Source organism: Chiloscyllium punctatum, chromosome 46 (assembly GCF_047496795.1).
Source record: "Chiloscyllium punctatum isolate Juve2018m chromosome 46, sChiPun1.3, whole genome shotgun sequence".
Classification (NCBI taxonomy): Eukaryota; Metazoa; Chordata; class Chondrichthyes; order Orectolobiformes; family Hemiscylliidae; genus Chiloscyllium; species Chiloscyllium punctatum.
The window spans coordinates 47,927,349-47,952,959 of NC_092784.1; the positions used below are offsets into that span (position 1 = coordinate 47,927,349).

Sequence of the window (25,611 nt, forward strand, 5' to 3'; positions counted from 1 at the left end):
AGTATAGTGAGATTTTCTATCATGATCTGCTTAGAATCAGCTGATATTGAGTTTCTGCAGCTCCAACCAATGTGATCACTTTTATGGATATAGTCTATGCCAATGTTGTGTTTAGGAAGTAAGCAAGTAGTAATCAGACATCAGTTCTACTGCTAACATGGTCTACTAATGAAGAGCCTTTCACCAGCTATTTCCTAGTGAGTTGAGAACATAAGGAAGGAATAAGCCATCAAGCTGTGAGAAACAGAACTCACTCACAAATCAATCAGCCTGAGACAAAGCCTTGGAAACAAGAACAATTTATTACAGCCTTGCAAGTACTGGACACTTCTGCAATCAAGCAGAAATGCGCACGAAAACAGAGCCTGTTAGCATTCTTATTCAGTTTACAAGTTGCGGAATCACCTCTCCCTTTTCCCATCCTATCATAAGCCAATTACCTCACTTGTTTTTTCTCTAGTTATTTTCTTATCTGGCTATCCTGCTGTCCTTGTCTGCATTCTTTGTTCCTTGTTTGTTACAGCTTGTTCTTTTATCCAGTTTCTCTTATCATACTATAAGCTTTATTGTGAAATGCCCCTGCTGCTTCTTTTTGTGGTCAACTACAACACCTGAAAGTTATTTCCTAGCTTAAAACTATTTTCTTTAAAAGACCCTCTATATTCATTAAACTCTTAACCTTAAGTATGCTACATGCTACAAGAATTCTGTGACTGTTTGTATAATGTTCCCCTTCCCTTCCCCCACTACACCCCCTCCCCCACCTGCAAAAACAACATTTCTAATCTCCCACAAAGCCAGTTCCATTCATCCTGTAATTCCTGTGCTTGTTGACTTACATTGACTTCTCATTAAGCAATGCTTCAATTTTAAAATTCTTATGTTGGTTTTCATATTGCTCCATGGCTTTGCAACTCTTTTGTCACTATAATCTCTTCCATCCTTACAACTTCACTTTGGTAAGAGTAACAAAAAGATGGGGTACTGGGCTAATGGTCGGATACTTGGTAGTGTGGAAGAGCAGAGGGATCTTGGTGTCCATGTACACAGATCTCTGAAAGTTGCCACCCAGGTAAATAGTGCAGTGAAGAAGGCATATGGCGTACTGGCTTTTATTGGTAGAGGAATTGAGTTCCGGAGTCCTGAGGTCATGCTGCAGTTGTATAAGACTCTGGTGCGGCCGCATCTGGAATATTGTGTGCAGTTTTGGTCGCCATACTATAGGAAGGATGTGGAGGCACTGGAATGGGTGCAGAGGAGGTTTACCAGGATGTTGCCTGGTTTGGTAGGAAGATCCTATGAGGAAAGGCTGAGGCACTTGGGGTTGTTTTCATTGGAGAAAAGAAGGTTTAGGGGTGACTTGATAGAGGTGTACAAGATGATTAGGGGGTTAGATAGGGTTGACAGTGAGAACCTTTTTCCACGTATGGAGTCAGCTATTACAAGGGGGCATAGCTTTAAATTAAGGGGGGGTAGATATAGGACTGATGTTAGGGGTAGGTTCTTCACTCAGCGAGTCGTAAGTTCATGGAATGCCCTGCCAGTAGCAGTGGTGGACTCTCCCTCTTTATGGGTATTTAAGCGGGCATTGGATAGGTATATGGAGGATAGTGGGTTAGCGTAGGTTAGGTGGGCTTTGATCGGCGCAACATCGAGGGCCGAAGGGCCTGTACTGCGCTGTATTCTTCTATGTTCTATGTTTTATATTTGCATCCATCCAAATCTGACGTCATGTGCTACATCAATTTTAATTGCTTCACCATAAGCAGCCATGACTTCAATTACGAGTGCTCTAAAGTCTGACTTTTCATCCTTTACTCACTTATTATAACTTTTCTGTTATATCCTGTTTGGTCATCTGCCCTAACATTTCCTTATGTGGTGTGGTGTCAAATTTTGTTTGATAATGGTCCATAGGATGTTTTACAATGTTAAAGTTATTTCATAAATATATTGTTGTTGTAAAGGAGGAGAAATGGATAGTTTAGATTGAGGTGGCTCCAACTCGAAAAGTCTGTTGAATGAAGTATGGAACCAGAAGGAGAATTTCCAAACAAAAACTAAGGCATACAAAGTGGATCCTACAGCTGAGGGCTACAAGTCTAAAAGGGATACTGATTATAAAAGTAAATCAGAATCAAATACAAGAATAAACAATAAGTGCTTCTGCTGGTATTTAAAAAGAGTACCTAATACCACCCTTGGAGGATGTATCATGATGTTGTGGCTTTAAGAAGTGTATTTTGTCCTTTTCAAAAAAAAAGACAGGTTTTAAGGCAGAGGTGGCGAGCAATCTCTGAAAAGATAAATAACTGGTGAAGCCTTGGGTGTTTTTTTTAAAGCTGGAACAATAGCAGCAGCCTGAATGGGTGTGGTCAATCTCTCACCCACAGGACCAGGAGTTTTAGGGTTTTTTTAGGCTTTTATTAGCAGAGCTGCTGGGTTGTGAAAAGCTGCCACATCTCTCTTTGCTACACCTGAAAGCTGGAGTTCTCACTCTCTCAGAATTGTCTTTTGATGTTCTTTCCTCTTAGATTGGAGACTGCATATAAGACAATCTGTGTTTCAAATTTGCCTTTGGCATGGGTGTGTTTATGGGATATTGCTATATTGGAACAGTTAACTAGTAATAGTTAATGTACCTATTGTTCTGGTAAGTTTTCCAATAGAATTAAGTTATTCCAATTCCTTCTCTCTTTTGCTGTATTTTACAGCAGTGGGGTTGCTCATCCACAATGTTCAGTACCATTGGGAACTCCTCAAGTACTGGAGCAGTCCATGTTCAAATGCAACAAGGTCTGGTCACTATCCAGGCTTGGGCTGACAATCAGCAAATAACATTCATGCCACACAAATGCTGGCAGTCACCCTTTCTAATAAGACAATCTAACCACCACCCCTTGACATTCAATGGTGTTAGTGGAGAAAGTGAGGACTGCAGATGCTGGAGATCAGAGCTGAAAATGTGTTGCTGGAAAAGCGCAACAGGTCAGGCAGCATCCAAGGAACAGGAGAATCGACGTTTCGGGCATAAGCCCTTCTTCAGGAAGCCTGAAGAAGGGCTTATGCCCGAAATGTCAATTCTCCTGTTCCTTGGATGCTGCCTGACCTGCTGCGCTTTTCCAGCAACACATTTTCAGCTCATTCAATGGTGTTACTATTGCTGAGTCCACCACTATCAACATTCCTGGAGTTACCATTGCCAGAAACTCACAGGACTCACTATATAAACACAGTGGCCCCAAGAGCACTTAAGAGGCTGCAGTGTATGAAGAACAAGTCAGGACTGTGATGGATCACTTCCATTTGCCTGGATGGGTGCAACTCCAACAAAACACAGGAAGCTTGACACCATCCAGGATAAAGTAACCCACTTGATTGTGATCACATCTACAAATACCCACTCCCTCCATCACTGACACTCCGTAGCAGCAGTGTGCACTGTCTACAAGATGCGCTGCAGAAATGCAACAAACCCACAACCACTTCAATTTAGAAGGATAAGGGCAGCAGCTACATGGGAGCACCACTACTTGCAAGTTCCCCTCCAAGTCACTCACCATCCTGACTTGGAGATATATTGTCTTTCCTTCAGTGTCACTGAGTCAAAATTCTGAATTCCCTCCCTAAGTGTATTGTTAGTCAACCTACAGCATGTGCACTGCAGCAGTTCTAGAAGGCAGCCACCTCCACCTTCTCAAGGGCAACTAGGAAAGGACAATAAATGCTTGCCCAACCAGCATTGCCCAAATCCCCTTAGTGAATTAAAAAAAGGGACTGCTGGCAGACAATCCACCAAGACATGATGGTCTACATCCAAGGTTTTTAAAGCAAGTGGCTGCAGAGATAGTGGAGGTATTAATCAAACTATTTCACAACTCACTAGATTGCAGGAGGGTTTCAGTGAATTAGAAAAACAGAAAATATGAGGCCACTTTTCAAGAAGAGAGGAAAACTGAAAGCAGGAAACAATAGGCCAGTTAGCCTAACATTTGTCATTGGAAGTGCTAGAGTCCATTTTTAAGGAAGAAATAGCTGACCATCGAGAAAGGTTTAAGACGATCAAGCAGTCAAATGGTTTTATGAAAGAAAAATCATTTTTGGCAAATTTGCTAAGTTCTTTGAGGCTATTAACAAGCAGATTTGATAAAAGACAGCCAGTTGATGTAGTGTACAGTATTTGGACTTCCAGACGCCATTTGATAAGGTGCCACATTAAAAGTTATTGCACAAGATAGGAGCTCACGGTTTTGTGGGTAATATATTAGCATGGATCAAGGATTGATTAACACAGAATATAGTGATTGTAATGAGGTCAGCCAGGTGGACCTCATTGAATATGAGTTCTGTGATTGGGGGCTGTTAATCTGACCCAATCAGGGAGCCCTGGCTGACAGATAAAAGGCATGTCTGACATTCTAACAGCTGGCTCTAAGGGAACTGGACTGATGTCAAGGACTTTCCATGTGTTAATAGAGGGTGACCTGCTGACAGGATACTAGCCTCTGTGATGTTATTTTCACAGAGGCGATGGCAAGTCAAGATTAATAGGTCTTGTTCGGGTTGGAAAGACCAAAAGTAATAGAATGCCAGAAAGATCAGTCCTTTGGCCTCAATTATTGACTTTGGGGAGTGGGTAAAATGCAGTATATCCATATCTGCTGATGGTACAAAAATAGGTGAGAAGGCATGTTGTGATGATGGAATAAGAAGTTGAAAGAGCATATAGATAGATTCAGTGAGTGGTCAATACTTAGCAGATGAGGTTTAATGTAAGAAATGTGAGGCTATGCACTTTGGTCAAAAGGCAGACTATTTTTAAAAGAAGTTGCCAAAGAAGTGCAGCAGAGGGGTCTGGGTATTTGTGTTCATGAAACACAAAACTTTAGCATGCAGATGCAACAAGTAATTAAGAAGGCAAATGTAATTTGGGCTTTTATTGTTGGGGTTGGAGTTTAAATTTAGTTAAGTCTTGTGAAAAGCATAAAAAATAGCAACAGCTGGTCCCAAAGTTGCTGAATATTTTGTCTGATTCTAAGAGAAAGTGAGGACTGTAGATGCTGGAGATCAGAATTGAGAGTCTGGTGCTGGAAAAGCACAGCAGGTCAGGCAGCATCCAAGGAGCGGGAGAATTGACATTTCGGGGATTCCAGCACCACACTCTTGACATCTTGCCTGATTCTATCATTTCTTGCCATGCCCTGCATCACTCAGATCCATATCTTCCCAAATATAATTTCCAAACGTGTCCCCTTATTGTGCTTGATAAAAAAGCTCGTGTTTGTAAAAATGTCATCAAAGCTCCTGAACTTGGGAAAGAAAACATTTTCAGCCAACGTCTCTAATCCTGAATGCTTTTCCTTGACCCTGCTGGGACTGCTTATTGTACAAATGCCAGAATTTAGGACCCTTATAAATTTGAAGTGCTTGCCAGTGATCCTTGTTTAGATCACGTGATGCATAGCCACTTAGATGAGGCAACGGAAGCAGCAGGTGGATGTGGAGCTGTGGCATGTTGGGTCTTTTGGGAGACAGCAAATACAGCTTATAAAATGTAAGGTCCATAAGGAGGCTACTTGGCCCACTGTGATAGTGACAACAATGAAAAAGCTAGCATTTGGTCCACATCCCTGCAGATTATGGCACTTCAAGTGTATATCCATGTATTTTCAAAATACATAGGGCATCTGGTGCCCTAGTCATTGTTAGCATTTGTTAAAATATTTTCCTTAATACTCTGCCTCAGAAAAAAAGCCTCTGTTTATGAAATGCTTTTCTCACACCACTTCTGAGCTGAACTTAAACCCTTCACCCAATTCATTGTCAAAGTCTGCTTAGTTGCTTTACATGTTTATATTTGCTCTGTCCCAATCACAAAAATTGAAACAATAATCCTGTTTTTGTCACTTATTTCTGTAATGCATCCAGACTTCATGACCTGCATTTCACCCTGCACTAAGATCCTGCTCACCAGTTGCCTTTCCCTTACCAAATTACACTGATTTCTATTTTCTCCAAGGCATGAATTTCAAAATCTTCTTGTACTTCATGAGGTTAGCAGAACAGCTGCACTGGAAAATTAATGCTATTTCGAGGACTATATGCTAGAAATGATCTCAGACATTTAATATTTCCATGTCATTGATTATTAACAATAACTGAGTATTGACTTAATTCTCTTACCCTATTTATTTCTTCTGAAACAGCTCACTGCTAAGATTAACTTGGAGGAAAAATATTAAATAATGGAAAATAAAAAAGGAATCAAGCAAAGGGATTAACAAAAAACATTTATTTGTTTACTCTAACTGTTTAATATATTTTTAAAAAGTGATACCGGTTGGGAAACTGAAAAAGAAGTAATGATAGAACACCTGATCACCATGGTTTCAATAATTACAATTCTGCATTTAGCTTCAGAAGCTTCCGTAACCGTGGTTTCAGTAATTGTTTACATTAGCAATAAACAGGAACTTTGAAAGTGAGAACCAATGTAACTCAAATAAAATATTGGCATTGCTTCAGGCAAGAAAGAAGAATTTAATCTGTGAATAGTGTAACGCATGAACAGAATATGTGTTGCAAAAGAAAATTTCTGCACATTCACAAGAATAGTGAACAAGTGAAATGAATTGCTACGAAGAGCAATAAGCATACATAAGAGGAAAATGGAGTGGGTTCCTGAATGAAGAGAGAGTAGAGGGGACAGTCATGAATATTAGTAAATATGACGAGAGAAATGACTGTTTGGAACAGAAGTCAAGAATTTACACATATTAACTGGGTGGGCTGAATAGCCTTTCATTTCTCTTGCTTGTACGTCAGCTTCTTTAAAGATTCTTTTACTTTATAGAGGTAGGTGTCTGCATTGAATCCATTAAAATATTCACTTGAAATATTTATTCATCATCATGGAGGTTCTTCCATTCATTTTTTTTTGCCTTCCGTATTTGAAGATTCCACCTCTTTTCATACATTCTTTTTTACATCGCTGTTGAGTAGCTTTACCTCACTGCATTAATATTGAGTGTGTTGGAAAGCCATTTGAGTTCTTTAATTTACACAAGTACTGAGGTTTACTGAATACAATGCAAAAAGTGAACCTTTTATCTGATCATTGTCCCTATACCTAGGAGTGGGGAGATGAACAAAGCATTTTCAAAACTTCTACTTGAATTCATTTCAGAGATTGAACTAAATTTTACCCTTCTAAATGACTCAGATCGCGCTTGATATGCTTTTGCTACCACACAAAAGTTGTTCAAAGTTGTCAAGGATGGTGTCTCAGCCTGTTTGGCCACATTTAAAATGGCACTTGAATGAATAATCCATAAATGGAGCATGTAATGTCTAGGCTTTTAAAAAATATTTATGGGAACCTGGAAAACAAAAAAAATTGCAGGCTTTTGAGGATCAGCAGTACGTAGTCCAATTTGATAATAATTTTAAAGAGCCCTCAAAGGGATGATGGGCCACACGACTTCTCCCTGTGAATGGTGAGCACCATACAACATCATCTCGGCTTGATGTAGATGCAGTTTTAACTAGAGTATTATTACAGTCAGGGTATCCTGCAGTAGGCTTCTTCAAGAATGATTAGAGGTTTCTCAATCACTGACCCTGCAGAGCAAATATTGATGTCGAATGCAGAATTTGAGAGAGAAAAGCACTTAACTCAAAAGCTTAAATGCCAGATTTGATATTTTAGCACTGATCTCCATATGTTTTCCCCAAATACAAAATCTGAACTATCATACATTCTATCCTCATATCTGTGCTACCATATTTTTCATAGTCAGAAATTGCAAATTAATAATAAGTCCCAAGATTCATTTTTGTTCATCACTTGTCATTCCATGTCCTCGTATATTCTTGTTAAATTAATTTAAGGCATATCTCAGCAGCAAAGACCAAAAAGTACTGAAAAGTCCAAATTTTCAGATCTATGGAATTCGAAATGGTTTAAATATTTTCATGAATTCATGATACAGAAATACAGTACTCAAGCAGAAAAGAATGCAATAGAAGAAAAAAGTATGAGCCTTGAATGAGTGGGTGCATTCCTAGTCAGGAGATTGTGAGTTCAAGTCCCATTACAGAGAGCCAACCACCAAAAATCTAGGCCCACATTCAGTGCAGTACAAAGGGAGTGCTGAGTTGTTCTTTAAGACAGATATAAAATATCACTCGATACTTTTCAAAGTAGAGTTTCATCTTCTCAGTTTCCTGGCCTTCATTTATCATCAAAAACATTTTTTTGGTTATTGCTGTGTTACCACATAGCGCCAGCGATTCGGGTTCGATTCCAGCATTGGGTGACTGTACACATTCTTCCAGTATCTGTGTGGGTTTTCTCTGGGTGCTCTGGTTTCCTCCAACAGTTCAAAGGTGTGCAGGTTAGGTGAATCTGCTATGCTAAATTGTCCATAGTGTTCAGGAATGTGTAGGTTAGGTGCATTAGTTGGGATGAAAGTCGGGTAGGGGAATGGGTCTGGGTGGGTTACTCTTCGACTTGTTGGGCCGAACAGGCTATTTCCACATTGTAGGGATTCTAATTGGCTGGTGGATGTCCTACAGGAGCTGTTATACTTCATTAGAGTTGAGTTTCAGTTGCAAGAGGGGTTAGCGAAATGGAAGGCCCTACTTTTAAGCAAAAAAAAATCAAGCAAAAAAACAGAAATTGGAGTGGAGAATTCAGTTCTGATTTGAAGGATCGTTGGATCCGAAGCATTAACTCTGCTTTCTCTCCACATATGCTGTCAGACCTGCTGAGTTTATCCAGCAATTTCTGCTTTTGTTGGAGGTTATACTTTACCTGGTCTTCAACAGTTAATGGGCCCATCAAGGGTCAAGAGGGGGCGGGTCCCATCGGTTTTCATTGACAGCTGGTACGCACGGTGCGTCTGACGTCACGCAGAGGCCGAAAAGGTTGTGTGGAACCGGGACGCCGCGCGCGCACACAAACACAGGTAAAAAAAATTACACAAACAAACAAACAAGAACTGAGAAAGCGATCAAAATCGAAAGCTGGGTCTTTAGCAGAGCACTACGCAGTTGGGGTTTTCTCACGGTGGGAGGTGGAAGGAGGTGAAGCCAAAACAGGGTCAAACCTTGGCGAAAAGGCGCAAGTGGAGAGAGGGAAAAAATACACAAGAGTTGTGGAGCGGCCTATTGAGGCCTGTGTGTTCGGAGAAAGGCGCGGCGACCTTCGCTGTTGGGGCCGACCGTTGTTCAGTAATCGGACAATCGGGGATGGTAGGCCGAATTCCGGCCTGGTGTGGATTTCGAAAGTGGCTTGCTGGGAGGGCGGAAAAAATTTGGGGCGGGGGGAGGGGAAGGGGGGGGCTTGAAAATTTGCGGCGGTCGAAGGCTCTATCGTCACGTGCTGTGTGCCAACCAGTGACGGCGCGAGGGCTATGTCACGTGATACGGACTCTGCCAATCCCACTCCGTCATGGCGGAGGGAGGAGGAGGAGGAGGAGGCGGCGACGGCGACGAGTTGCCCCGTTACCCATTTTCTGTTGCCTCCCGCCTCTTTCCTTTTTTCGTCCCTCCTCCTTTCCCCGACCGCGAAGCACCTTTTAGAAAATTTCCCACCGTTGCGAGCTTCCCTTCCGTGGGGTCTGCTCTTCGACGCCACAGTTTTTTTCAAAAAAAAAGACATCCTATGACTCGCACACTCAGGTGGCGGACCAATGGCGGGTCAGATTTGAAATCACGTGGCAGGCACAGTCCAATGGAATGGTGCGGCGGGATGTCACGTGCCCCTCTCGGCGAATGGGACCGGTCAAGATGGCGGGCGCTATATAAGGTGTTGTCGAGGGGGTGGGGGTTCTGCCATCTGGGGAACGGAGACTTCGGTTCAAGGGGAGTCGCTTCGTATTGGATTTAAAGCGCCGGCTGTGGGTGGGGGGAGGATTCAAGGGGTCGTTAAGGGCTAAGCGGCGTTTTGGAGAGAGAAAAACCGACCGGGAGCGAGAGGCAAAGTTTCGACGGGGAGGGGGTGCTGTGTGTGAGAAGGTAGGAGAAGTGGAAAGCTACTCACACACTCACCCTCCCTCCTCCCCTCGCATCCTCAAAAGGGCGCCGGTTGCTACTTCCAGGAGATTAGGGTGGATTTTTAAACGGCAAGATGGAGCGCGAGAGCGGTGCCTCGGCAGGCTCGGCTACACGGTGAGTGTCGTGGCTGGGCCAAGGCTACTCAGCTGTAGTGGTCCAGGTGGGGTTGGGAAGAGTATGATAAGAAAGGAGAGTCAGAATTCAAGGGGGAAGCTTAGAGGTGAGGTGGGACAAATGGAAAAAGCAGGAGGGAGAGGCCCGATTGTGGGGAAGGTAGTGGGTGCGAATCAGCTTTTATTGTTGTCAGCGCAGAGCGGGAAACTGCTTCCTGACGCCATTTTGTGTGAGAGAGGCCCAGAACCGGGGCGCACTCGGAGCTCGGCGCCACTTTCACATCTGTTTGTGTGTGTATATAGTGTGTGTGTGTGTAGCGGAAGAGCAACGTCTGCTCTCCCAAGGACCCACATTGCCATTGTGGCCAAACATCATTTTCAAGCAGTGTGGCCCGTTTTCAATCCACCCACAAGGAATGCGGTGTCTGCCTGTTAGAGAGGTACTCTATCTCTTAGTTCCCCCCGCCCCCCAGCTTTGCATTTGCCTCCATCCGCTTCCTGTGCCCAGTTGTAATGGTTACAGGACTGAAGTGCCGTTAGATTCGCAGAAAGCAAATGTATTTCTGAAAGTCGCTGTTTTAAAACGTGCGGTTCGGATAGAAACGTCGCTCGGACCGCGTAAGCGGTGGCGTCGGAATTAAATATGCTTAAGATATTTTGATATCTTCCCCTTCATAAGAGTCAATTTTAAGTTGTCCATCCGTGTGAGGTAGTTGCTACTATTTGTTTACTTAGAATATAGCTTCATATGCCGATCAGTTCCTGATGCATAAATGAATGTGTATAGAGTTGTGATTCCTTTTAAGTTGTATATATGCAGCGGCGTTAGGAACCTTGTTTTCTTTGGTCGTTGTGTAGTTGCAGGTTTTGGCGTTATGGAATACGTAGTTGCTCCATTTCCACTGATTGGAGCGATGCTAATATTACAATTACAGGAACCAGAGGAGATCATTCATACACTGTAGCCTGTGCATGGCTGCATCAGAATTTTGTTCGGCACAAATAAATCTCCAGGTCTGGTTGGGACAAGCAGATTTTTTGTTTTGTGCAGTGTCTTTTTGATTACATTTCATAGATTATAAAATCTGTTTTGAAACTGATGCATCTAATTCTTTTGTCACTAAACATCTTGCACTCACTAGGAATTTGCTCGTCTGATCCAAAGTGGGTGACTTCGGACTTTCCCTGTGCTTTTGCTCACTTGTACAGTTATTTTTGTCTGATTTCTTATATTCTGCTCATATCTGCAAGTTGGTATGTCAAAGTTGTTCATCTAATTCTAGCGCATATAAGCAAAGGTGAGGTGCTTGTCCATATCTTGGGGTAAATCTCTAGTCATATTTAGCCAGTCAGAAAACTCTTTATCCTTTGTCTTGGTCTTATACCTCCATCTAATTAACAACTCTTGTCTCTGTTAACTTCATTTTTCTATGATATTTTATTTACAAATCTCTTGTAGAATCCTAACCGATTGCTTTCTGGAATTCCACAGCAACAGATTCTTTGACCCTCCCTTATTAATGTTCAAGGAATTTTGAACTTGGGTGATTACCCCTCACCTTAACTTCTGGGTGGATAAATGATTTACCAATATAAACCTGGTTAATATAAAGTTATCTTATTGATCTTGAGTACGTAAACCAAAAGCACTTTTTGGGGGTAATGCATTTTGTTTGAAGAATGCTTGTTATGATAACCTCAGTATTGCTGTTCTTCAATCTTACATTTGCTGTGCCAGTGATTAGCTTGGTCAAGGGTTATTTTTATGTAACCGGATGCCAATATGAAAAACGCTGTTTTGTGATTTAATATTGATCTTATTTGAATTAATTATGCTATATCTAGTGTACATTATCATTAGAAATGTGGTTGTTTTGTGGCTTAATATTTTCCAGTGAATTTAATATAATTTATAGCTAAACGCAAGACCTTAATGTGCATAAATGGATAATTAGATTACGTTGTTTATTTTATGCCAGCTTATAAATTGCCATAATGTTGAACTTTGTCTGCGTTAATGTAAAGTTTTAGCTTTGTTTCTAAGTGTCTGCTATTTGCTTTTAGCAAATGGACCATTTTGATGCATTTGGAAGTTATGCAATAAGGGAACTGTGGTCCTCTGAAAAACCTAGTTGTGGTCTTGGAGGCCAATTTATAATGAATCTATAAAAATTATGTCCTGTTGCTATTGTTTTGTGAAGTACATTCTTGACCTGTTAAATCCGTATCTGCGGAAAACGTCACTGCTTTGTGTGCTTATGGATTCAAGTTGCAGTTCTCTTGCTTTTTTAAAGCCAATTTGAGGTGCTTTTACCATGCAAAATAAGAAAATAGTATGCACTTGCAAAATAATCAGTGTGGTAGATAAGATGAACTTTATATTTCATCTATGTAAATTTGATTTGCTCGTCACAGTAACTTAGTGTCCTGATTGCCCCAGGGATGATGTTTTCCTTGTTTGCTTCATTATAATTCAGTGATGAGAAGCTAAAAGCATGCGGGAGAACTTCGCTGCCATTGGGACTAATTTATTGACCAGTACAAATTTTGCTATATCAAGTATTTGGATTGTGACCTTTTCAAAATAAGTCAGTCAAAGCATGAGGTGATGAGGAACTGCTTTCTGAAAACCGATGCAGTCAATTTGAAGGTTACTTCACTGTATGCTTTTGATAATTCCTGCAAAGGAAGCATTAACTTTTAAGATGGCAGATTTCAAACAGGAATTCCTAGGGAAGTATTTTTTTAAATGGAAGTTGAACAGCTTGTGGGATTTGGTGAAAGTGTCTCTTCATAATCTGTGGGAAACCTGCCAATATTGGTTTCTTTGAATACCATGAATAGATTGCACCGATTTAAATTCTGTCTTCCTCCTTCCCCTGTTTCCCCCCCCCCCCCCCCCCCTCTTCCATGGACATGACTTTTTTAATAGGATGTTATTTCCTTGTATGCTGCTGCATTTCTACTTTTGGAGAATGTGAAATCCATGTGAATATTACCACAAACTCCTTCCCTCCCTTTAGTAGCTGTACGAGGTCGAATCATATTATTTGCAAACTTGCTTCTGTGTTTGACCTGGAGATGAGTTTCCAAACCCAACCATGTCAACAATGTGGCTGCCCTGCAAAATGCGTCCTGTCTTAGTGCAACTTCTAAGACACTTATCCATGCCCTTGTCTTCTTTAGGTTCCACTACTCCAATTCAGTCCTGATGGCCTTCTGCTTTCTTGCCTCCAAATCATTAAGTTCATTCCAAATCTGCTTTGTTATTTCAGTCTAAAGTTCAGTTCACATTTCACTGCTGTGCTCCCTGATCAATGCTGGCTCCTGATTAAGAACCTCAATAAGAATGGTAATTTAAGTGTTATATACTTTCTGAAAATAAGGAATATCTTGGAATAGTGTGATTTTGAATGTACTGCATGGATTCAAGGCAACATCATGCAATGTTCTGTGCAAATAGTTACATGTAGTTTGAAATGGGCGTCTAGATTGTGAAAATAATACGATGCAGAGAACGCAAACTGAAGTAGAGAAATTTTAGCTTTGCAACCTAACAACTTCACTGAACAATATGGTAAACTGCAGATAAAAGTCACTAAAAAGAAAGTGAATTTGCTGACCTTGTCGACTTGAGAGCTGGTGGGGTGGCTTAATGAGCATATGGTGTCATTAAAACTTATTGGTGGTGATTTAGTTGTACCTTCTGCACTTCTAATGTGTTTATTAGTTTGTGTTGATCTAATGAATTTAGTCTTTGAATTATTTGGTCTAGACAGTTAACAATTTGTCATTATCACCATGCTAAATTGAATGGCCTTCAGACTGAGTTGTGGTGTTGAAACTGAGCATCCATAATTCATCAGAATTATTTACAATTACAATCTGTAACTTCATGGACTGACATTCCTTTGTTCTACCATTGCAAACAAGCTGAGAAATAATTCCAGTTTCAATGAAGAAAGCGGGGGAGCGTGCCAGGGGAAGCAATAGGCATGCCAGAAAAAACTTTCTTCGGGTGAAACTAACTGCAAAAATGTGGAAGCAAAATGCAGTCGGCAGGGCTAAATGATCTCCACCAGATCAGTCTTTTCTCATCTAGTCATGACTGGCGTGGACAATTCAGTATCTTGGAGGAGTAATCTCCAGAGATCCCCAGGGTTGAGAATATGGAAGTCCAATACATCAGTGCAATAGCCAGCATTGATGTATATGTATTCAGTGGCTGATCCATCTCAACTGCCTGTTGTCCAGAGTGACATGCCGGTTTTCAACGAATTTGGCTCATTTCTTCATAACCTGAAATAGTTGAAAATATTGGATATTGTAATGGCTGAGATTTAGCAATATTTTGGCAATGACATTAACTGATGCCAAGTACCAACACTGGCATCTACCTAAAAATCTTGGAAACCTGTCGAAGTCTGTCCTCTGCACAAATGACAAATCCAACACTTAAATTACTGACTGATCAGTCAAATCATCAGCTAATTGATCAAAAGAGCTATCCAGTTTTGTCGAACAGTACTTGAAAAGGAGTATCCTGCTCTCTAATATTCAGGTTCAGTTCTGTCAGTGCTCCTGACCTCCTTACAGCCTTAGTCACATGGACAAAAGAACTAAATTCTAGAGATGAGGTAGGAGTGAGTTCAAATGGCACCTTGATGTCAAGATCAGAATACGCTATGAAGGAACTCTAACAAATCTGGACTTCATAAACATTTGGGCAAAGCTCTTCACTCATTGGAGTTGTACTAGTGCAAAAAAAGTGAGTTGTGGTTGTCTGAGGTCATTCATCTCAGTCCAAGGGCATCATTGCAGGCGTTCTTCAGTTTAGTCTCCTAGCTGCAACGATCTAAAACTACTTCATCAGCTTCTCTTTGTGAGGTCAGAAGTGAGAATGTGTTTGCTGATTGAGATGCTGAAGCAGTCAGTGTGCACAAATTCAGGACAGCATTCAAGTGAGGGCTGCTGAGTGAGTAACGTTGTCTGGTACTTATCGTTAGGTTCATTTTCTTGAGATTCTTACACACTTGATGCAACTGCAATATGCCAACTTCTGTGAACAGCTAAAATTTATTAAAACATGTACAAGGTTTGGAGGAACCCTTAACTCGGTGTCGTGATGGTAATAAAGCCGTGACGTGATCTCTGAACAAAGGGGCCAGTTTTTCCTTTATACAAAATTTTTTTCATCAGTTAGTAATGCCCAAAAGACAACCCTCAACCACTCCCCCATAGTCATGTGCCACTCAGAACAATGCAGTGACATGACTATTTCCAGAAAGAATGTAATTCAGATCATTCCTTAAAGGCAAGATCTGATGTAAATCACTTATTTTTAAATGGTGGGCCATAATCAGAATTTTAATTTCAATGTTCTTAGTCATCTGCTATTCAGAATCAATACGTAAATTTTTTTACTTAGTACCTGCAAATCAGAGAAACTTACTACCCTACCCACAGGGCATCCAATTTCTTACAGGTCAGCAGAGCAAATTAACCCCTTAACATTCTCACTTGAGGTGGGAATACCCATATTGAATGAGCCGTTAAACTCTGTATCAACTGTGTGATTTCCAGATATTCTTCCCCCCCCCCCCCCCCCCCCCAACCAACCAACCAACCGAAAAAAAACGTGCAGCATTCCATGCAATGACTGTACGAAAGACTATAGGGCATACAGGCAGACAACTAGCAATCTGCATCCATGAACACCAGCTAGCCATTAAACTCCACAGCCAGCTGTCCCTAGTAGCTGTACACAGATGACAAGGACCACAGATTCAGCTGGGACAACACTGCGATAATTGGACAAGCTAAACAGGACAGCCAGAGAATTTCTACAAGCATGGCACTCAGCCATAGAATGCATCAGCAAGACTGAGACCCAATATACTGGCTACTACGACAAACAACCAGAAACAGCAAAATGGAACCAAATAAATTTTAGAAGGCACAGTACAGCAGTGCTTCACAGGAGGCTCCAAAGCACTGAAGATATCGTCCAGACAGGGGAAGAAATATCTGCAAATCAATATCCCAGCTCGGTGAGCAGACGCACAACCATGACAACCGGCACCCGAGCTACAAATCTTTATACAAACCTCGAAGAATACAATGAAGATAAGAGAATGGGTAGATGTCTTGCCTGTTTAATGTTCGGGAGAAAGGAATGGTGCAGGTCTCTGAAGGATTGGGTACGTTCCGCTTTGCTGATTTTTACATATGAAGGCTTCAGTGTTAATCCTTGTATATGTCTCGTTAAATGTTATACAAATTATTTGGTTATTTTGCAGCTTGAGAATCTTTGGTGTTTTTTTTAAATCAGCTGGCATTTTTGCACACCATATCCTGTACTGTGCAAAAAGGAAGAGTGTACTGTGCAGGCTCTTTCCTCTGTAGATTTTCTAGATGGAATTTTGATGCAATGCAAAGCTTATGAATGAGTCTGTGGGGAATGTAGGTGGATGTGCAGTTGATAAATGCAACAGTTTAATGACAAGTGGAGAAGCGCAAAGTAGCGACAGTGATTTTGAGGTGGATAGATCTAGGTTTTTGTGAATATTCTTTTCTTTTTTATTTTGATGTTGAAAGTGAGTATTTTTTCTGTTTACTGATTCCATGTATTGTTAATTTATGTGGTTGTGGCAAAGTCTGTGCTGCATAGGGCATTGTTAATTGTTGACTGACTGGGGTTGAATGCTGCCATAATTGAAAAGTCTATATTGTTTGACGTCTGGATTGTCACTTTAGAGCCAAGAGTTGTATCTCTGGAGATGTCAGTCTGTGGCTGTGAAGGGCTTTAATGAATTTACTTTGAATGCTTGACAATCCCTCTGAATGCCTAAAATGAAGCTGATAGGACAACTCTCTTTTTATCGGAAAATAAATTTTTCCGGGTTCCTTCACAACTTAATTTTAGTGGTAATGAGACACTAAAGAGTTAATTTGCTTTACTGACCTGCAAAAAATTGAATGCCCTGGGGGTAACGTGGTGTGTATTTTCCCTATAGGTGGAATGTGGGAGGTTTACATGGCCATTTCCTTGCCATTCAGGGATAACTTTGATTTTTCATCCCCTATTCAGAAATCAGTAGTAACATTATAGTTGGAATTTGACTACTCCCCTAAACAAAGGAACCTTGATTATCCAAATGTTCTTTATCAGGACAAGACATCAAGGTCCTGATACTTGGCTAAATTGTGTTATCCAGCATTCAGTTATCTGAACAAAATATTCCCTGCCTGTGTCATTTGGATAATTGAGGTTCCTCTGTAGTTGCAAATCCGTGTGTTTTTTTTAGTAACAGGTTTGACCATTTAAGGGATGATTTGTATTGTATCTTGAGTGGCTTATTACTGTGAGGGAGTGACTGGGGGTTTTCTTGTGGGCATTATAACTGTGATTTAAAGATTTTCTATAAAAGAAGGACTGTTTTCTTCAATAAGCTTTTGTCACCGCCCCATTACCCCTGCGATGTTTGTTAAAAGTTTCTCCAAAGCTTGTACTGGACTGTGCTTAATAAATTTAGTTGCTTGTTCACAGAACTTGGTGTGTTGCAATTGCATCAAGTGTGTAAAAACCTCAAAAATAACTTAACATTCTGGTTTTGATACTTTGCAGATCCTTGATCCAATTTGTATTGCATGTTGAACCATTCTTGGTAGAATTTTATGGCTGATGTCTAGGTTATTTGTTCACTATCTCTTAACTAGTAACCTCTACAACAAAGATATGTGTTAGATGTCAGTTGAAGATAACATATTAGATTCTTGAAGCAGGGTGTACATAACGTCAAGAGAATTATACCATTCCCCACTGTTTGGTTTTCACTTTTATTTAAGACCACATTCAGTAAAGTCTGAGGTTTGCAGGATTTGCAAGTGTTCATTTTGTAATGGTTTATTAAACCAGCCTATCTTGAGCAATATGATTCATATGTTACGATGGAATTGATCATGGTCTTAAATAAACTTTTACAGGCCAAATTTGCAATGCTGTTCTTTATTAAAAAGTGTAATATAACAATTTTTTTTTTGCTAAGACAATGCATTTTATGTACATAGATTTTAGTAAGGCATTTGATAAGGTTCCCCATAGTAGGCTTATGTGGAAAGTCAGGAGGCATGGGATAGAGGGAGATTTGGCCAGTTGGATAGAAAACTGGCTAACTGGTCGCAGTCAGATTGGTGGTAGATGGTAAATATTCAGCCTGGAGCCTAGTTACAAGTGGAGTTCCGCAGGGACCCTGAACTGATCCTCTGCTGTTTGTAATTTTTATTAATGACTTGGAAGAGGGAGTCGAAGGGTGGGTCAGTAAATTTGCTGACGATACGAAGATTGGTGGAGTTGTGGATAGTGAGGAGGGCTGTTGTCGGCTGCAAAGGGACTTAGATATGATGCAAAGCTGGGCTGAGGAGTGGCAGATGGAGCTCAACCCTGTCAAGTGTGAGGTTGTCCATTTTGGAAGGACAAATAAGAATGCGGAATACAGGGTTAACAATAGGGTTCTTAGTAAGGTGGAGGAGCAGAGGGATCTTGGGGTCTATGTTCATAACTCTTTGAAAGTTGCCACTCAGGTGGATAGAGCTTGTAAGAAGGCTTATGGTGTATTAGTGTCCATTAGCAGAGGGATTGAATTCAAGAGTCGTGAGGTGATGTTGCAGCTGTACAGGACCTTGGTTAGGCTACATTTGGAGTACTGTGTGCAGTTCTGGTCGCCTCACTTTAGGAAAGATGTGAAAGCTTTAGAGAGGGTGCAGAGAAGATTTACCAGGAAGTTGCCTGGAATGGAGAATAGGTCGTACGAGGATAGGTTGAGAGTGCTAGGCCTTTTCTCATTGGAACGGCGAAGGATGAGGGGTGACTTGATAGAGGTTTATAAGATGATCAGAGGAATAGATAGAGTAGACAGTCAGAAACTTTTTCCCTGGGTACAACAGAGTGTTACAAGGGGACATAAATTTAAGATGAAGGGTGGAAGATATAGGGGGGATGTTAGATGTTCTTTGCCACACCCACAGGCAACGCATTCCATGTCCCCACCACACTCCTGGGTAGAGTCAGAATCATTGGTGACCTTTAAGCGGCAATTGGGTAGGTACATGGATGAGTGCTTAAGCTAGGACAAATGTTCGGCACAACATCGTGGGCCGAAGGGCCTGTTCTGTGCTGTATTGTTCTACGTTCTATTTGACATGAATCCCTGCACAAAAGTGTCAATGTAAATGTTTGTAAATAAAATGAGGGGAAACATTGCAAGGTGTTTTCTTGCGCAGCATTGAAAAATGTTTCATGTTCTTTCAGTGAATTTTGTAGCTCCATGTTGTTCCATTCCCCACTTTTTTGACAAAAACAGCAGTATCTTCCCTTTCTTAATTTTTGCTGCTAATTTTAAATACTATTGTCTTTCCAGTGATGTTATGTTCCAGGCAGCACTCTTTTTGATTCTGAACTGTTTCTGATCCCATGTTTTCCATTGCAAGGACTGCCACCTCTGAAACGTCAGTTCAGTGTTCAAAATACTTAGCTGTATTTTGTCCTTGAAACCCTTCACTATGCAAAATGTCAAAGTTAGGTGACAATATTCAGTTTTGTATTAAGTTACATTCTCCTTGAGTTTGCTGTCTGAAAGTGGGTCCTTGAGGTTGTTTGCCAAGCTATGAAGAAGTAGCAGATTTTATTTACTTACAGGGCAGGGATGCATGTTTGACTTTTCGGGAATAGGGATCAGACTCCTGCATTTGATGTCAACAGAGCTAATCAGATCCCCTTTAACTTAAATTCTTCAGCCATTATGTGTGGTTGGGGCAGAACCTGAGTAATTGCTCTTTCAATCACAGATTCTGTCTGTTCTACTTTTTGATTTCTTAAGGTACAAAATCTGCCATTAGAAGTACTAAGGGAGGGATGGGACATAGTTTGGAGTTTGAGGACTAGTTATCGTGAAAGATAAGGCAGTCCTGGGACCAGGAAACAAGGAGCAGAAAAAAATGTGAGATGGCCAGAAACTCTGTAATGAGGTCACATTAGCCAGTTGTATTGAGAATCTCTTCAATGGTAGCAAATGAGTGAGATGAGGTTCATCCTATTGTTAATTTCCCTGTAATCCTGTGGTAATGGTTGGGGAGCCTGTTGAATATTTTTGGAAATTGAGAACAGTATTTGGTGATGAGGGACACGGCTTTTTTTTTTGTGTAGCTGTTAAGATGCATTTAATCTGCAGGTAGAAATTTGACCGATTACTTGTCGGCCGGTTTCACTCCTCAATCAAAGCAAAGCACTTGGAGACAGTAGTTTTACCTCCTTGATCTCTTCTGGGCTCTCGAGGGATAGAGAGCAGTCGCCAATGAACACAGAGACACAGCAGTTCCACAATGACCTATATAGTCATTTTACAAGGAGGAGCATCCAGATAAGGCAACATTCATATGGATGTGGTGACCATTACAATCAGTGAGTGTCAATAATACAGATTAAGTAATTTGCTGTTACACAATGAATAACTGGCTTCACATAATGAATAATTTTCACCTTGTTAAACTGACCTTGCGTACTGAATGCTTCCAATATTGTTAAATGGCTGTGGATAATGAATGCTTTTCTACCTTGTTAACCCATTACCCCTTGCCTCTAGCACCCCATTGTTAACTGTAAGTTCTTATCTGATCTGAATCTTGCTCAGCTGAACCTCTTGTTTTATTAAACTCAAACTTAACTGTTGCCCTGCCTGCTCATACCCTATACACATTCTCAGTAGCCCTGGTGTCTTGACTTAAGGTTTCCAGACATTTTGATCTGCTTTACAAACTATGAAAAGCACTTGATGTGAGCTGAGTCCAGGGATTGTGATGAAGTTTGATTGTTAACATGTGAAAGATGAAATACATTAACTTCTTTGGCCTTTGAAATAGTGATTAAGAAAAACCAGAAATAAATCATTTTTTTTTTGGTCCTACAGTGAGTGAAAGAGTAGCCCCATAAAATCAAGTAACCCATGACCAAATTATTATATTTCAAAAAAAGCCTGTGGTGGTGAGCTTACTTTGCTATTTGAATGTCTTGTAATTTGTATACTAATTTAGAGTTTTGTTCACTCATGACTCATCTTCTCTGACATTTACTCCCGTAATATATAGTAACAGAAGAGAGCCATTCAGCCTATCATGTCTGCTGTGCCATTCAGTGAGACCAAGGCTGATCTGATGATCTTCGACTCCTGCTCTCTCTCGATTTATCCTTTACTGATTTGCCAATCTCTGCCTAGTCCTGATTGCAACTTGATTTTACTTTTTGTGTATGTAAGAGCTTCCTAGCTTGATTTAATTTACTTCGCCTTTGATCTGTAAACTCGCACCTCCTCCTCCACCCATGCATGAATTGTTCTAATTTATCTCTGCTGTTCCCTAATTTTCATATTCCATAGTTAGGTTTCTTCTGTAAATCTTTGTCCTCTTGAAATTCCCCTGAAAGATTATCTTAATGACCATTATTTTGTGTACACGGTCTAAAATTCATCACTAATTTTAACTACTTTGTTGGGAAGCAGCATTGGTTTTTGCTGAAGAGAATTTCAGGCTTTTTTAATTGGGACTTCTACACTGATTTAATTATTTTATACTTACCTGTGCAGTTGTGTATGGGCACCAATTTAAAATGGTTTTGTCAATAGTTTGCCCAAATGCTCATTGAAATGAGGGAGATGAGTTGTCCAAGATATCATATTGGCCTGCTTCATATGCATTTTTGCAATCTGTTGGTGAGAGACACAAGCAGAGGCACTGGTGACTGAATATGTTACTTTGTTCATAATTCTGGGACTTTTAATTGGTTTTATACTCTCCATTTATAATTGTGTATTTGTTCTACTGAGAATAAACTTCAGTTGTGTTCTTTGTTGCCAATAGGTTTCTGCTCGTTTGGAGCGCTTATTTTGCATTTAAATCTTTCACGGTTCTGTCTATGTGGGCTCGTTGCTCACCTGTGGAGCAATCTGTGGATAAACCTGTTTTCCTTTTTGATTGACCCATTGCGGGTAGACATTGTTCTGGTATAATGAGAGTTTTGTCACTGCAAATTGGTTATAACGTGATTGACACATTGTGGATGCTGTTTGGATATTACAAACTTTCTACTGAATGGATATAGTGATGTTATTATAGTGCAAGGTTGCAAAGGAACACATACTAGAATACCCTGTACATTCAATTCAAATACTTCAACATCAAAAAGCCCTACAAATGTATGGCTGGAAAAGCCTTTGTTTCGATTGGCTGTATCCACTATTGCTCTGGAACTCATCTCAAATGTGGACAGTCACATATATATGTAGTCTTATCAATATACTTCAGTTTCTTCCTTTATTTGTACTTTCTGTCAAAGTGAATAGTGTGGTATTAGTTGCTCTTAGAATCATTTGATCTTGGTTAGTTGAGAAGGGGTTAAATTCAATCATTAATTGATCTTGCACCTTTTGAGACTCTTTTACTGTACTCTAAGCAGTGAATACTCTTAATTTTTTGTGACCTCAATATTTAAAATGGATGAAACTCTTGCTTTTATTTTGTATCATGTTTTACTTATGAAATGTTATCAGACTAGTTTCCAGATGCTAAGACTCAAATCCCACCAAGGCATCTGGTAGAAATATGACTATAATGAAGAATGTGGAATTGAATGCTAGTCTTGCACAGTGGCCATGAAACCGTTGCTTATAAAAGCCATCTAGTTCACTAAAACCTCCTTTTTGAAGGAAAGGGCACCTGCCATCACCTTGGTCTTGTCTCAGAATTGTGAATGACTCTTAACTACTCTGAGTTGGTCTACAAGCTGTTCACTTACTATAAAGAAGAATTCCATTGGCACTTCAGCCGGTACTTTCTAAACTGACAATAGCAGATAAATGGGAACACGACCTGCAGGTTCCACTCCAAGGTATGCACCACCCTTACTTGTAACTAACTCGCAATTCCTTCAGTAGTGGTGGGTAAACATTTGTCAAGACAATAGGTATAGGAGCAGAATTTAATTTGCTCCGCAATTTGGTGATAGTTGATATATTTCTTAACTCCATTCTCTTGTCACCTTCCTGTAAGCCTTTGCCCCTTGCCAGTCAAGAACTTGTCTATCTCTTTCTTAATGACTTGGCCTCCAGCTCCCTCTGGAAAGACATTTCTCATCTTGGTTCGAAATGTTTGCCCCTTTACTGTGAGGCTGTGCTCTTGGGTCCTAATCTGTCCTGTTAGTGGCAACATCTGTGTCCACCCCGTCCAGGCCCTCCCCATATTCTGTGTTTCAGTCAGATATCTCCCCCAATTCTAAACTCCCATCAAGCATAGATAGAGAATGCTCAAATGACCCGCCCTCCTTCACCTTCTCAAGGACAATGAGAGCTAAATGCTGGCTCAACCAGGAATGTCTGCATTCAAAGTTTTTGTTCGAGATTTCATGCTTTTCCAGTGTACTGTTATTATATTGGTATTTATTCGTTGGATTTGTGCGTCATTGCAAGGTTAGCATTTTGCCCATTCCTAATTGGTCTGGAGAAGATAGTGAGTTACCGCATTCCCTGGGGTGTGGGAATATCCAAAGGCCTGCTAGGGTGGAGAGTTACAAGGCTTTGACTTTGACACAACAGTGAGGGATCAGTGATTGTAGATTCAAGACTGGTTAGTGAGCGTTGGGAAAATTTCAAGGTGATGTTCCCATGCTTCTACCCTCGTCCTCCCTGGTAGTGCAGATCATGTCTTTGAGTCGCTGAGCTATACAGACCTTTGGGCCCAACTCATCTATGCTGACTAGTTTTTCCAAACTTAATCCCATATCCCCACATCCCCATATCCCTCTAAACTCTTCCTATTCATATGCCTATCCAGATGCCTGTTTAATGTTGTAATAGCACTAGCCTCTGTTAGGTTATTTTTGGAGATTCTTATGCACTTGATGCAACTGTAATATGCCAACTTCTGTGAACAGCCAAAATTTATTAAGTACAAACTTTCTGGAGGATCACTGAACACACTTGGCAGTGCTTGCGGAGCATGTCAAGCAAGGCTCTCTGAACAAGGGAACAGTCCTCCTTTTTGATACAGAATTTTACATCACCACCAGTAATGCCCAGAAAACAACCCCTCCATAGTCACATGCCACTTCAAAGCAATGTAGTGATTTGATGATTTTTCAGAAATAGTAGTTATTTCTTCAAGCAGTGTGGGCTAGGTTGTCACATTCTGTCTGGAAAACAAACCCCCCTACCCGAAGACATCTAATTTCTTAGACGTCAGCAGAACAAATTAACCCTTTAACATCTGACTTCCATTGCTTCCTCTCGCAGTTCATTCCATTCTCCCACCACCCTCTATGAAAAAGTTGCCCCTTAGATCCCTTTTAAATCTTTCCCCTCTCACCTTTAAACCTATGCCCTCTTGTTTTGGACAACTCCTCTCCTCTTCTCCCTCCCCCCCTCCCCCCCCCAAAAAAAACCATGCCCCTCCGATTTTATAAATCTCTATAAGGTCATCCTTCAGTCTTGACACTCCAGGGAAAACAGCCCCACTCTGTTCAGTTTTTCCCTATAATGCCAATCTGGCAACATCCTTGTAAATCCTCTCTCAACCCTTTACAAGGTTCACAACATCCAAAGGGACTAGAATTACACACACTATTCCACAAGTGGCCGAGCCAATAAACTGTACAGCCACGACATGACCTCACAACTTCCTGCTCCTCGGATGCTGCCTGAACTGCTGTGCTCTTCTAGTACCACTCTAATCTAGAATCTGGTTTCCAGCATCTGCAGCCCTTGTTTTTACCATACTCAATGCACTGATCAATAAAGGCAAGCATGACAAACACGTTCTTTTCACTCTCCTAGAAACCTGTGAATCCACTCTCAAAAAACTATGAACCTGCACTCCAAGGTCACTTCAGCAGTACTCCCCAGGACCTTAGCATTGAGTGTATACTCCTGCCCTCTTGTATAAGGAGGTATGGTGTGCACACTGATCTTGTCAGTCTCTGTTCATCAGGTGCTAATCAAGTTGGCTGCTTTGATATCAATAGTGTTGAGATTCGTCTGAAAATAACTAAAATCTAAACTTTACCTTTTTAGAAAGAAATATAGAAATTAAGCATTCCTTGCACAAAGTAAGGTAGTATGAAGAGTGTTATCGTGGAATTTTAAATTGTATGTTGAATTTGTTGAAGTGCTGTCCATCAGAAGACGTTTGAGGCAAAGTCATTGTCTATTTAAAACAGGTATGTAGGCTCTTGATAAGGGCTTCAAGGGTCGTGGGAAAAGAATGGTTGAATAGTAGAGATGAGGTGCTGAATGGTCTTAATTCTCCTATGCCTTTGAAAAGATGGCGCAATATACATAGTGAAATGCCAATTGCAATAGGTAGAGAGTGCTTTTAAAAACCAAGCTGTGCAGTCCAG

General features: G+C 40.7%; 1 protein-coding gene across 8 annotated transcripts in view; it reads left to right on the top strand.

Moving 5' to 3' along the window:
• The first annotated feature begins 8,893 nt into the window (after positions 1–8,893).
• Positions 8,894–25,611, top strand: part of brd4 (bromodomain containing 4) — a 182,172-nt gene continuing 165,454 nt past the window's right edge. For 4 of the 8 annotated variants that reach the window (XM_072564149.1, XM_072564150.1, XM_072564151.1 and 1 more), the window contains exon 1: positions 9,841–10,173. In XM_072564149.1, coding sequence (XP_072420250.1) covers positions 10,133–10,173 — 41 coding nt within the window. In that variant the 5' untranslated portion in view covers positions 9,841–10,132. Of the gene's footprint in view, positions 8,970–9,474; positions 9,812–9,839; positions 10,174–25,611 lie in introns of those variants that run through there. The other 4 variants (XM_072564156.1, XM_072564157.1, XM_072564153.1 and 1 more) reach the window with 3 other exon arrangements.